The 13,033-nt window shown below is 36.0% G+C and overlaps 2 protein-coding genes across 5 annotated transcripts in view; one reads left to right on the top strand and one right to left on the bottom strand.

Moving 5' to 3' along the window:
* Positions 1–5,733: 5,733 nt before the first annotated feature.
* si:ch211-214p13.9 (cell surface glycoprotein CD200 receptor 1) lies at positions 5,734–9,850 on the top strand. Of its 3 annotated transcripts, none has more exons than XM_062432123.1 (7): positions 5,734–5,981; positions 6,900–6,941; positions 7,679–7,981; positions 8,337–8,600; positions 8,785–8,884; positions 9,001–9,043; positions 9,131–9,850. In XM_062432123.1, exons 1-7 carry the CDS (start codon positions 5,912–5,914, stop codon positions 9,200–9,202), a joined length of 894 nt encoding a protein of 297 aa, XP_062288107.1. In that variant the 5' UTR covers positions 5,734–5,911; the 3' UTR covers positions 9,203–9,850. The 3 variants fall into 3 exon arrangements, with proteins under 3 accessions (XP_062288107.1, XP_062288106.1, XP_062288108.1); XM_062432122.1 differs by having other exon boundaries at positions 8,782–8,884; XM_062432124.1 differs by lacking the exon at positions 6,900–6,941 and having other exon boundaries at positions 8,782–8,884.
* A 1,028-nt stretch (positions 9,851–10,878) lies between these two features.
* The window catches only part of si:ch211-214p13.7 (uncharacterized), a 3,157-nt gene continuing 1,002 nt past the window's right edge, over positions 10,879–13,033 (bottom strand). The window contains exons 3-4 of one of the 2 annotated variants that reach the window (XM_062432128.1): positions 12,976–13,013; positions 10,879–12,638 (exon numbers count right to left, since the gene is read on the bottom strand). In XM_062432128.1, the coding sequence (XP_062288112.1) occupies positions 12,450–12,638; positions 12,976–13,013 (227 nt within the window). In that variant the 3' untranslated portion in view covers positions 10,879–12,449. The remainder of the gene's footprint in view (positions 12,639–12,975; positions 13,014–13,033) is intronic. The other variant, XM_062432129.1, reaches the window with a different exon arrangement.

Here is a 13,033-nt window from a genome sequence, read left to right as displayed (position 1 = left end):
TCTATTTCCTTCTTTCTCATCATTTTCTGACAGTTAGCGTACCTAAGTCTTTGGATGGACATACATCTCTATAAATGATGGTCAACTGCCTTAGAAAATAATGTGTTGTTCCTTAATAAAACAAAAAGTCAAACGTACAAGCCTTTAAACGCACGGAGAGAAGTTGACTACGACTCCCAAGAAGCATTTCGGTAAAAACCATCCTATCACCGCATAACTTGATTTCAGATACTGCCAGCAGCAGCAAGCAGGAGCGACAAATTATGCTTTATGAAAAGTGTATTTATCAACGCGACTTAAATCAAGTCACTTTTAGCTTCTGAATCTCTTTAATACACTCATAGTTACGGTCATATTTTTTTTTTTAAATCAATTATAGTGCACTGCGGTCATTTAATTCATAGCCAACTGCAAATGCAACAAGGAAGTGTTTTCAGGCGTCTGCTCCACAACAATGGTGGCTAAGGCCCTTGGGAATTGTAGTAATAATATAACAATAGTCTTTATTTAAGTAGCACTTTTCTTTACAATGTTTACAAAGTGCTTTACAGAAGAAATAAAACCAAACAAGGCAGATAAAAATAAGGCAACGAAGAGAAACACAGATAAAGACAGAGACACAGAAGTAACAGCACATGATGTATAAAATAACAATAAAATAATAAAACATACAGAAGTGGAACAGCAAAAGAACAAGGTCAATCAATACAAAACAATATGTATGTATGTAGTATGTAAAGCATTCTCCGTACCAAACTGGCAGAAGAGAAAAGGAGAATATGCAATTTAATGCAATCCAATACAAGAGCTCTAATATACATTCAATTGTATGAAGCTGTATGAATGCCTTACATTTAACAGTGTTCCTAATATTTTGCCCATACCATTAACATACATGATGGGCACAAAATATTACACATTTCAATATAATGCACTCCAGTACACCACCACCTCCACCCACTACAACCTCAATAATACACATTAAGTAGAATGATCACCTTTCTGACAATGCAATGTCAGCAAAAACTGGACATTTATAAGCTTTACAAAAGTATAATTAATATTAATATTAATATAAAATAATTCATTAACTGCATACAAATTGTGAATGTTGATTTTGAAGTTTGATAGTGATGAGTTTGTACTGCATTTCTACTTCTTATATTTTACTTATTTTCTAAAATCATTGAATATATTCTCGTAAATATTTTATTTTACCCAAGAGAACGTTTAAACTATTACTCCAAAACTACTTTGACAGTACTTTTTCTCCTTTACATGACACACTCCATACCCTTCAGGGCATATTTTTGGGTTGTCAAAAAGGTTCATTTTAGCACAAACAGGAAGTCAGTATTATCAAAGAGGAACAGTGCACCAACACAACACACACACACACACACACACACACACACACACACACACACACACACACACACACACACACACACACACACACACACACACACACACACAACATAGTGAGTATTTTCTTCCTCTTCCTTAAAGTCTGCTGTATCATCTTTTTTTGAAACATTTTGGATATGAGGAACACAGCTGACTGAGGCATTACTTCACAGTTGGAGGTTTTTGCAATGTTGTGGTTAAGCTAGTTGTGACAGCTCACAGTCAGCTGAACTTCTGCTGCCTATATTTTAAATAAACACTGTCTAATATTAGATGTCAAAAAAAAGGAACGGATCAAGCTGTTGCTGTGAAAGCAACAACTTGACTATAGTGACTCTGACATGTGCTTTTATATCCTAGATTCTCACATTGATGCGTATTTGCACTTGTTCTTTTTCAGTATTTGTTTTCTTCTTCTGAGGCCCAGATTGACAGAGTGCACACAAGTAAAGGAAAGGCTGAGTTTTTATCGTTCATCCGCCCAATCTGATCTTATGTGGGACAATTAATATCAAGATGTCTCATTGCACGATGTACTCACAAACCACAAACTCCTCATAGAGTTTGCAGATGATAACCACATAAGATAGCTTGTTCTTGTCAGTTAAATTCTGATCTGCAAATTGAGTCAGTAATAACGCCTACCCCCACTTTTAGCACATCAGCAGCAGCTCATGTAAGCAATTCTGCATTTTTAACCCCTCAGCAAATATGCCACCACAAAAACAAATGTGTTAAAATACTCTTACTCAGCAGGAAAGATTTATTTGAATTTACAGTGTGATACCTAAACAATTATTCACCAGTTTATCAGCTAAAACCTTGTTAAAACTAATGCAGTCTGTTTTATATATATATATATGTGTTGATTTGACTTCACGGAGATCTCTGATTTGAATTGTACTGTCATTTCCTACACCCACGTTTATGTCAAAAGGGTAGACTAAATATTAAAATTGCCCCTCAGCATATTACAACACAACTGAACAGCACTACAATTCTCACTCTTCAAAATGTCTTCACAAAGTCAAATCAACACCTCACTAAACTGTTTGAGCAAAAAGTGAAGATTATAAGCTTGAAGAAAAAAAGGTTTTGTTAGTTTGCATTAAAATATTGATGTACACAGTGTTACCAAATGAAACTGACTTTTTATGTTTATTTAGGATAGGTTTTATATAGATGTGTCTCTACAGTGCATGGACCAACAGTGTATTTTGTTATTTCATTTGGAGGTTAGTTGAACACAGCTTGCTTCATCATCACATACATGTGGCGTGCACAACGTGATGAGTGAGATGGGGGAAAGCAAAGAGTTCTCATAGAATATGAAGGGGGTGGCATTTAGGGCTGAAGAATGTCCCCGTCCAGGTCAACTCGAACCCTGTCACAATGGGTGTGTGTCTGGTTGGCTTTTCTCTGGTTGTGGTGACTGGTCTGAAAGTGGACTGACTTTGCCGGAAGGCTGACATCGAGAAGAGCCCCCCTCCTTTTTTTAGGCTGTCTGTCTTGTTTTTGTGGTCTGTCTCTATATTCTTCATCATTTTTCCACAGAAAAACTACTTTCCAATAGACCTTCGCTTTCTTTTAACCGTTTTTACGTTCACGTTCTTGAAGTCCTTTTCGTAATTTCTCAATTTGACTCGAACCGAAACTGCAGTTTTCATGGAATCCACAGCGTTTAATCCCCAAATGTAACTGCCTTTGTTCATCAGTCATTATTTTTGCATTTCCTGATAACTTAGGAACTTCGTTAGTTTAATATTTACCCATTGTATCGTGCACGACCCAAGCGATCTCACCCTTTGATTTCAGTTTGTGTTCTTAATCACTCAATCAGACATTCACTTGACATTATTCATTAATTCTTATGTCAAGAGTCACAGATTGTCTTTACCTTTTAGACATATTATATGGTCCACAATATTGTATCCTCATTTCATTTCAAATGTTGTGTCACTCAAACACTTATCTATAATCCTCACATGCAGTCATCTTCTTGCCTTAGCGGTCATTTACGAGCCTTCCTCAGGGGAGGTAGACAGTTTGGGTCCTAGGTGACTTGTAGTCCCTTAACCAGCTGCATGTAGTTGGAAATAGATGAAAGAAGGAATGAGATTGGCATTCTAGACGAGCTCCCTAATTGTCATGGCAATGGTCACCTCTTGCACTCAACTTGAGTGAGGAAAGAAACAATTTCTCAATACAGTATCGTCACACTTTCTTTAAGGCTGAAAGCATGTCTCACTCACACTTGATACAGACATACAAGCTGTTGCAGAGGAGTGAACCCAGAAGAGTGGGGTGAATACCCCTTTATTTTTCTGTCCCATTAACCTCTAGGAGTCATTGTGACTACTCAATGCATGGTTATACCCACACAGACGTGGCAGGATATGATTAGGCATCTACAGAGGTTCTTTATTTCTCTTTCATACAGGAAATTACTCTTCAGACCCACAAATATGGTTTATATGACTGCCACCAAGAAATTTTAATGTTTCAGAAGTTCATACAAGCATTTATGCATATTCATACAACAATTTTTGACAGGTGTTACTAATAATATTAACAGTGGCTCCATTGAGTTCATGATAGTGTCACAGTGTGCCAGCATGTACTATACCAGGACCCTGTAACTGAAGCAGCTGAATTTAATTCACTCATAATTAATTTTATCTATATTGATGGTTTTTCTATTGTCAAAATGTCTTCAGTGAAAAACACCTATTGCACAGCCTTTCACTCATAGAGTTAGAGTTTTAAGGGCCAAAACTAAATATATAAAATAAATAATTGTGTAGTAAAATGCAAATAAATAAATCACAAATTAAAGGAAAAAATAAATATATTAACTTGCTTCAGTAATATAAATACATTTTTCAACTTCTCCCATCAAAAGTCATAGGGCGGGTTAAAGCCTCTGATTGATGATTATCAGTATTACTGACTCTACAGGATCTGCAATTGTGAATACAGCTTCATTCATTTCTGTGTCAATCAGGGCCGATATCATTCTAATTCATTCAGCAAAGCCCTTAATCTGATCTGAAAAAAGCACAGGAATTGGCTTTTGCCCACATCTTTTCAACTACAACCAACATATCTACCACTGTAGCTGACAAGATCTAATTAGGGTCTGCACGTTCGGCCATCTTTAGTTAGGCCAAAGCAGTAGATTCAAGTTGAACAACCAATCACAGGGCCGTCTGCTGTCTTTTTTATTGATAAAGCTGAAAGATTACACACATGTATACATTTATAAATAGCCTATACATATATACATTGAATTAATAAATACATACACAAAAATTTATTATTATTATTATTATTATTATTATTATTATTATTATTATTATTATTATTATTATTATTATAACAAATTAACATTAAATACAAATATAAATTGTATGTTTAATGTCTCATTTAATTTGTTATTATTTTATTCATAGTGACAAATAAGCATCAACTTATATAATTATTTATGAATTAATTTATGCTTTTACTTACTTACAGTTTTCACAGCTTTTCAGTGACAGGGAAGAGACTTCATCTTGTGAAGCTTGAAGAAAGGTCGTTTTTGTAACTACACTTAACCCTATAGCGCTGTCACATCATACAATATATTTATCTTTCATTAGTAACAACTTGGTTTTGGTTTGGGTTTGGTTTGAGAAAGATGTTGTCTTGCTGAAAGGGGCGTAAGATAAGAAACTTGTGGAGAGGTTAAGCATAGATTTATTGTTTGCACATTTGCTTTAAAATGTTACCTTTCTTGGAGTGTTCCTACATACTGTAGTGACAGCCTTCATTTCCCTACATGCCTAGTGCTGGACTGAGTAGATTAAGTCTGCTGTTTTATAACTGTCCCAAAATGCAAATGTCAAATTTTGTAGTGTTTGTAATGTGTCAGAACATAGTGGCCTATGTTGATCATTGTCATTTCTTTCGCTGGTTTTATGGTTTTAACCATTAATAAGGTGGCTTTTACTTTTCTTGACAGCAGCTGTATTTTCCTGTTGTGTTTTTGAGTTTAAAACCTCTGTTTTGCATGTCAATAAAGGGTTGAAACTTTCAAGAACTGCTTCCTGTCGCACGATATGCACTGTTAGCCTTCATGCTGTGTGGATGATCATGTGACTCACAGGAAAGGAAACTGGCGTCTAAACTTATCAGATGTCAGTGTTGTGTGGAGAAAAGGGGCAGAAGTTTGGGTGGAAAGTGGTTAGGAGAGGACGAAGAGAAAGAAGGGAGGGATTTGTTAGTCATGAATCCTTTATAAGTCTGTAACATGGGGGAGTGTCAGATAGTCTATTTACAGTTGATCTGGTGTAAACTTGCAAGTAGGGTAAAGTAGGGTGACATGAGGGCAGAGGCCATACCATGCAGTATAAAGACTGATGTGACCATAGACAGCACTCAGGACTGAGGATTTAGGAGACCTGACTTAATGTTGCTCCAACTGTGGCAGCAAGTTGACAGAAGAACCTAACGACAACTGGAGATGAAGGAGATGATGTGGGTTTTTGCTTTGATTATCCTCTCGGCATGTGAAACATGGAGTCTGGAAACAGGTTTGAATACTGAACTTTTTATTCACATGTGGTTTCACTAAATATTGTTTTAGCCTTGAGAAGGTACAGCTTTAGTTTAAAAATATACCTTTTTAATACAAAACAACTCACTAATGTAACGTGAACGTGTCACTTGTGATACTGTGGTAACTATGCAGTGTGAGTGTATCGTTGTTAACATGGAAGGTAATATATTTTATTATTGTAATATATGAGACATATTGTTGATATCTTGGCAAGTGTAAAATTATAAACTGAAGTGTTAACCACTCTGAGATTTCTGCAAAATGTACTTGATTTGAGTCAGCGTAGGCAGTGAGTGGAAAGACCTGTATGGAGGTGGGGTAATACAGAAGCTGACAAGGGAGAAAACTGTTCCATAACACATGTAGAAAAAAAGGGTGCCCCATTTTTTCTGAATGAACAAGCGGCACGCTGTTACTTGTGCAGTGGAAATCATGATTCCACATCAGCATAACACTGTGATGCAGCTTTTCTCCATGGTGTGGTTGCTGCAAGGTGGAAAAGGTAATCTGTGGTTTCTACTACACCGCTACAGGCATTGTGTTTGCTTACACCTGGCAGAAGTAAACAAGTCTCTGACCACCCTCAGTCATGAACCCTGAATCTTCCAATTCATTTCTTTGAAATAGCAACTGTAATGAGTTTATTGCTGGTAAAAGAAACTGCACAGCTTTCGACAATGAATGCAGTTATTTGGTCGAGTCAGCCCACTTGTAATTGTATTGCCTCTCACCTCAATTAATCATGAATGGACTAACTAACTCAACTCAATAACTAATCAAAAGTAAACTACACTGACTGTTGCTCTGATGATTAAATGCTTCATAATGAATCACTGCTGCTTGCTTGCTAAACACATCACATTATTTTACTAACTGCCTCCATCTTTCTCAGGAGCAATCACCAACTCTTCAGCATCTGTTCCCAAAGTTTATGGTAAAAATCAGTTTACCCCTTTTCTTTCTGTTTAATTTGTGGTATGACTAAAAAGTTGAAGTTGAACATAACAGTATATATTTCATTTTCCCCCTTTCCATTGATTCTTATTTCAAACATTAATATGTGTTTTCACTTTAAATCAAGTGAAATAATACTTTTAATAATAACTTTGAAACTTAATGTCCGAGGAACATTTAGTTTTTATTTTTGGTCTATTTTGTGTTATCCATATTTAGAGGCTACAAAATGTTGTGGAAAACTTGTCCAATTTGGAAAAAAAATATTCCAAACTATTCCAACATTGACGTTCAGTATCTCTTAAATACCCATTTGTGTTTTTTAGCCTTGCTACATTGTACTTAAAATCATTTTGAGAGATTATAGGTGGTTGATTTGACTTAATTTTGATTTACATTTAATCACTTTAAAATTATCGGAAGATTTCTTCATGGTGTTAAGCTTAAAAACGTATTTCCAGTTTTATTATCAGTACTGAGCAATTGCCAAGTGTGATTTATTTGTAAACTGTTATACCTTAGTTTAATGGCCAGTTTTGTGTTGTCCCATGCAATATCGGATCTTATTTTGCTTCGGATTTTTTATGTTTTTTGTGCATATTAAGACCTTTGTAATTTATATATAGTTTTATTACATAATAACCCCCAAACCCTTAAAACAACATAATCACTGTATTATGCACAGAAATAATGAAACTTTCCTTGCCTTTTTTTCAGTTGTCAGAAATTCAACTTTCAATGTGGGTAGCGAAGTTAACCTGACATGCAGCAAAAAACTGTGGAATGAGACGTTCTATGTAATCTGGAAAATAGATACAAACAAAAAATGCAGAATATCCCACAGCAATAGTGGCCGAAATGAAGACTCCTGCAATGGTGGCATGTCTCTCCAAAACACATCCAGTTCTCAGTCGTACCTGCACATCCCCAACTTTTCAAATGATGACGTGGGGGTCTACAACTGTGAGACAGCTTACCCGGGAGGAGCTGATGAACATATTATCAACGTGGCTATCACAGGTAGATTTTAAAATATCTGCAGTTTAGCCTTCTGTTGCAAACATAATAGGGGGATGATATTGTTTCTTTTTTGACACTTGTAGTGCTCTATAGTGATATTTGATAACCCAACATAAATTTGCCTTTCATGACACAATGTCTCCATTATATCTGGAACTATTTTATCCTCAATGTATGAAATAGTTAAAAAGTTAACCTAGGCAAGCAAAATTAAAACAATTGTATCAGCATGGCTAGGTTTTTGTTGTTGTTTTTTGTTTGTTGTTTTTCTTCGCGTTTTAATTTGCCTGTTAAGACAGCGAACCCAAACCACTCAGCAAGTTTCATATCTCCTGTTATGTCTTCCATGGTTTAGTTCCTCCCAATATATCAGCCTGGTTTGAGTGGAAGGGTAATAAGATGGTGGCTGTGTGCAAAGCTGAAAATGGACAACCTGCTGCTAACATCAGCTGGAGCCATACAGGAAATTCATTATTGGAAACCTCGTCTGGCTCAGATGGATTAATTACAGTAGAAAGCACCCTGGAACTCCACGAAAAAAACCTGAGCTGCATAATCACACACCCGTACTGGAAAAGTGGGAAAACTTTGATACTAGAAACCACGAAAGGTCAGCCTGGTAAGTACAATAGAAAATGTTTTGTCTATATCATTGAATAAATAAGTTTAGCTTTTTATGCTTGTTCATGTTTCTGACTAGATGTTTTTATTTATTTTTTGGTATTAATAAGTTCATAAATAGATGTAGTGTTAATGTGCAGTGGATTGCTATCAAACCGTTACTGCTTTTTCTCTCTCAGCAGGTCTTCCATTTAATCTGTTGTACATCCTCATTGCTGTAATAATCATTGCAGTTTTGGCTGGATTCTTATTCTTCGCACAAAAGAAACTAACAATGCCAAAGTAAGAATTTTCATTTGATAAATAACTAATTAGATGAACTTCTTGTGAGCTTTTTTGTCAAGTAATTTAACAGGGTTTTTTTTTTTGTTTAAAAAAAAAAACTTTCTCTTTTTCAGGTCTTGCAGGCAAGCCAACACCTCACCATCCAAACTTTCGCAGGTAGGTAATCTTTCTGTAACTCATCATTTTTGAGTTCTGCTGCACATTGTTGAGTTTTGTTTCTGACACCTCTCTGTTTTTTCTCAGGCAGAGGATGTGGAGGAAGTGGAGCCGTACGCCAGCTATGTTCAACGTGTCAACTCTATCTATAACTCATAAAAATCCTTTACAAGCATCACATGCACACACACATACAGACAGACAGACACACACCTACCCACACACACATTTAAATGCACATAGGTCTCTGTAAGAAACAGAAGGCTGTGAAACTGAGAAAAGGTGAAATAGTAACCATGAGAGAAGAGTGAGATGAAAGATTTCCGTCAAGACAGGGAGCCTTACAGATAAATTCTCTCCTGATAAACTTGACTGATGGAACAGGGGATGTACCTAATGTCACACACTGGTACGTATGCACAGTGCATGCAACCCAGTACTTGGTGTGTGGGCTTCTATGTAGAACATTAACTACAAATGCAATGAACTGCTGAACGGGAAAGTATGCCATCCTCAGCCGTAAGCAGCGACAGCATGCCAAGACTACAGACCTACAGAGTTTTGATGTTGCTGATAAAATACATGTACTGCAATTATATATGATAACATATATTTATTGATAGAATTAGAGTATTATGTCTTAAAGAGCAGGTTCAATCACAGCAACCAATAACCCTCTCAATGTACATATGGTCATGTTGTTTGTCTAAATATGTAATTACATATATTAAAAATATATCTTACCTCAACTGTAAAAAACATCCCGCACACTCATGTCATTCAAGGTGGGTTACACAAAATGAATAAGAACACTAAAAATAGTACATAGTTGAGTACTCTGTATACTCATACCAAAAAGTGTGAAAGTCAGTAGACATTCAGCAAAAACGTGACAGATACTCGGTTTAACATCCACCTTTTGTCACATGATTGATGATTACTGGCACATGATAACACATTAAATAAATAGTGAGCGCTAGAATTTGGTTCATTACTTTCTCAATGATTGTAAGCCAATTTCTGAAGAAACTGATTGGTGGTACAAGAAATTGAAACTGAAAAAAGGGACTGCTCTGCCATCTAGTGGGATAATATAGTCCTCAGAAGAACGATCATGTCACATCCAGTTGAAGCTGTCTAATAGGCCTAGAAAATAAAATGTACATAAATATAGCACCCCCTATGTGCTTCCAGTATTTACTATTGTAGCATTATATTCAATAGCAACCAATAGTGAATATGTGAGTTGTGGGAGGGGGAGTTGAAGTTGTGGGTAAAACTTTATAATAAAGGTACAACTCATATTCTTAAGTAATGCTTAACTAAAGCACGAGTCATGATGATTTAAAGCATTAATGCAGCGTGAATTCCAACTGCTCACAATTAACAAATCATCAAGTCACTATGTTTTTATATAATTTGCTAACAATTAATAGATAGTCAATTAATCAATACTGAATTCCAGTTATAGTAAAGGGTATTTATACACATGCATTTGATTAGCCTCTATGGAGCTGTATTTTTCTTTAATCAAACAGGTAATCCGATGCAAATATGTACATGTTACTGAATGTTGCTCCCATCTCAACACTAGATGGCTGTATTGCGCATGATCAGGTTGTATTATGCTTTAAACTTATACTAGCAGTAACTCTGGGTATAAAAACGTACGATTAATGTATGAAGTAATGTTGAATTAACATTCATTAACTGACTTTTAAGTGTAAACTGATCACATAAACTCATAGTGTTGTAATTGTGTGTTAATGGAGAGAATTCATAATACATCAATATCAATGCATGCATGAAATGATCATGATTAATTTCCTTGGTATATTATTGGTACCTTTTTTTATAGAAGTGTCACTGCCTTGTGCACAGCCGGAGACCAGGCTAACACGTGAAATCTGATACTAAATCATAGGCTGCAGCAACTATAGCTTATCTTCCCCTCACACTGAATATTAAGTTGTACATATGAAAAAGGGGAAACGATTTCATTTAGTCTTACAATCTTTTAATGAGATTCTTAACAACGAATTTCATTACAAATCTGACTTTAAATTTCAGAAATTATTACCATGATTTAAATAGTTTACCTATACATATTTATAGATACAACAGAATAATGAACAAAAGTGGTACTTGTTAACCTTTTAATCATTAAAAAAAGATCAACAATGAAAGAAAGGTAACTCACAGTACTACTACTATTACTATACCACCTAACCAAACAGATAAATAATCTTGTAATTAGATACAGGCCTTGCATACATATACAATCCATAAAAAAATATAAATTTTTCAGCCTTAAATATCCGGGTGGTCTGCAGTATTTCTCAGGAGCAAAAACTCTAAAATGCTGTGTGGACACAAATTATATAAAAATGACATTCTCCATCATGAACTGGATAATGTGGCAGTGGCACAAATTGGACACACATTTACTTTGTAAAAGCCAGTCTAGGCAGCTGAAATTTTCCATTTTCTAAGTTAAGCTTTTCTGACTTTGGTTACTTCTGGTGGAAGTATTAACAAATACACTGTCACAGACAGCAAGGCATGCCAGCGACCCCGAAAACTGAAAGCGACACACTGAATACTGAAAGACCCCTGAGTTACTGAGTCATTCAGGTCGCTGAATAAACCAAGATTTTGAGTCATTCAGGTTGTGGGTTTGATGTTTTCAAGCTTAAATATCTATTTATAGTATATTTAGGAGGTGTGCAATTCTGAGGAGCAAACACTCTGACTATACTGAGTCTGTTGACTTATATCTGTAAATAAAAAGCTATACAATAAGACCAATTTAAAAGGCGCTATAATCACATAAAAAATGGACACACAGTGGCTTTAGGATTCTCTGTCATTCAGGATATGATGTAAGAAGCAGTCGTATGTCAGAAGCCCCTGCATTTCCTGTTTTGGAAATGTTGCTGTCTTGGTAGATCTGTGTAACTGATTAATCCTCTTGAGTGGAAAAATTATTCAAGTGCAACATCAGGTCCAGTTGACTTTAACTTACTACTTCCAGATTGTTGCTAATGTCAAAACATTTCAGGACATCCAGGCACATCAGGCATTAGGGCTTCAGAATCTCCTGAGGTTGAGTTTCTTCTGTAAAGAGGCCATTTGTGATGTAAGTCTGTCCTCTTCAGGAAGGAACATCACAGCTGTGTTCAGGCTTGAGTTATCTCAGAAGTGGAAATTACTCTGGGCTGAATTTTACAAACAGCTGCTGTTGTTTGTGAATGATTTTGTCTTTTTTTCCTAATTGTAGATCAAGCTTTGATTGGCAGTTCAACTATAAGCTTCTTGCACACCATTACAATATATTAGACACGTTCTCTTGTTCTACCAGTCCTCTTACAATGTAGCTCAGATGAACTTTTCCTCTTGTTTCTGTTTACCCCATAAGTACATAATCATCTGCACCTCCGTCTTTAGATGAGCACTGAGACACAGTTTCAGGTTGAAGTGCTGCTGGGATATAAACTGTGGCATAGTCACACTCATTGTCAGTGGTAGATCTGACTCTTCTCGATCCTTGGGCACTGCTGTGGTCAATAGAGGCGTACGTAACATCCTCATTAGGCTGTCAGGAGACAAACACAGGGAGAGGGGGTAATTCCTCTGTCCTGAACATAATATTACACTTGATTTATTTTATTTATTCATGCAGTGCCTCTGCAACCAGCACATTTTGTGATGTGGTTGGTGGCTATGGCTTTCTGCACGTCAAACGGTCGCGCAGTTTTAAATAGCTGCAACAGAGGCTCATTCTAATGTTCACACAGTATGCAAATCTAATAATCCGCAGCTCTGACGGGGCTATCATAAAAACTCACCAAATGGCCATGATAATGATGGAGACTTATGCTTCAGTAAATAAAATTATACATTTAATATTGAAAAGGTGTGGGCAGGATTACCTTATTATTTGTGTTGCTTTTATCATCTGCAGAATCCCCTGAAACAGGAAATGCAATG

The sequence above is a fragment of the Scomber scombrus genome, chromosome 13 (assembly GCF_963691925.1).
Source record: "Scomber scombrus chromosome 13, fScoSco1.1, whole genome shotgun sequence".
NCBI lineage: Eukaryota > Metazoa > Chordata > Actinopteri > Scombriformes > Scombridae > Scomber > Scomber scombrus.
Note: the sequence above shows the minus strand (reverse complement) of the source record. Positions and strands in the feature narration are given on the sequence as shown.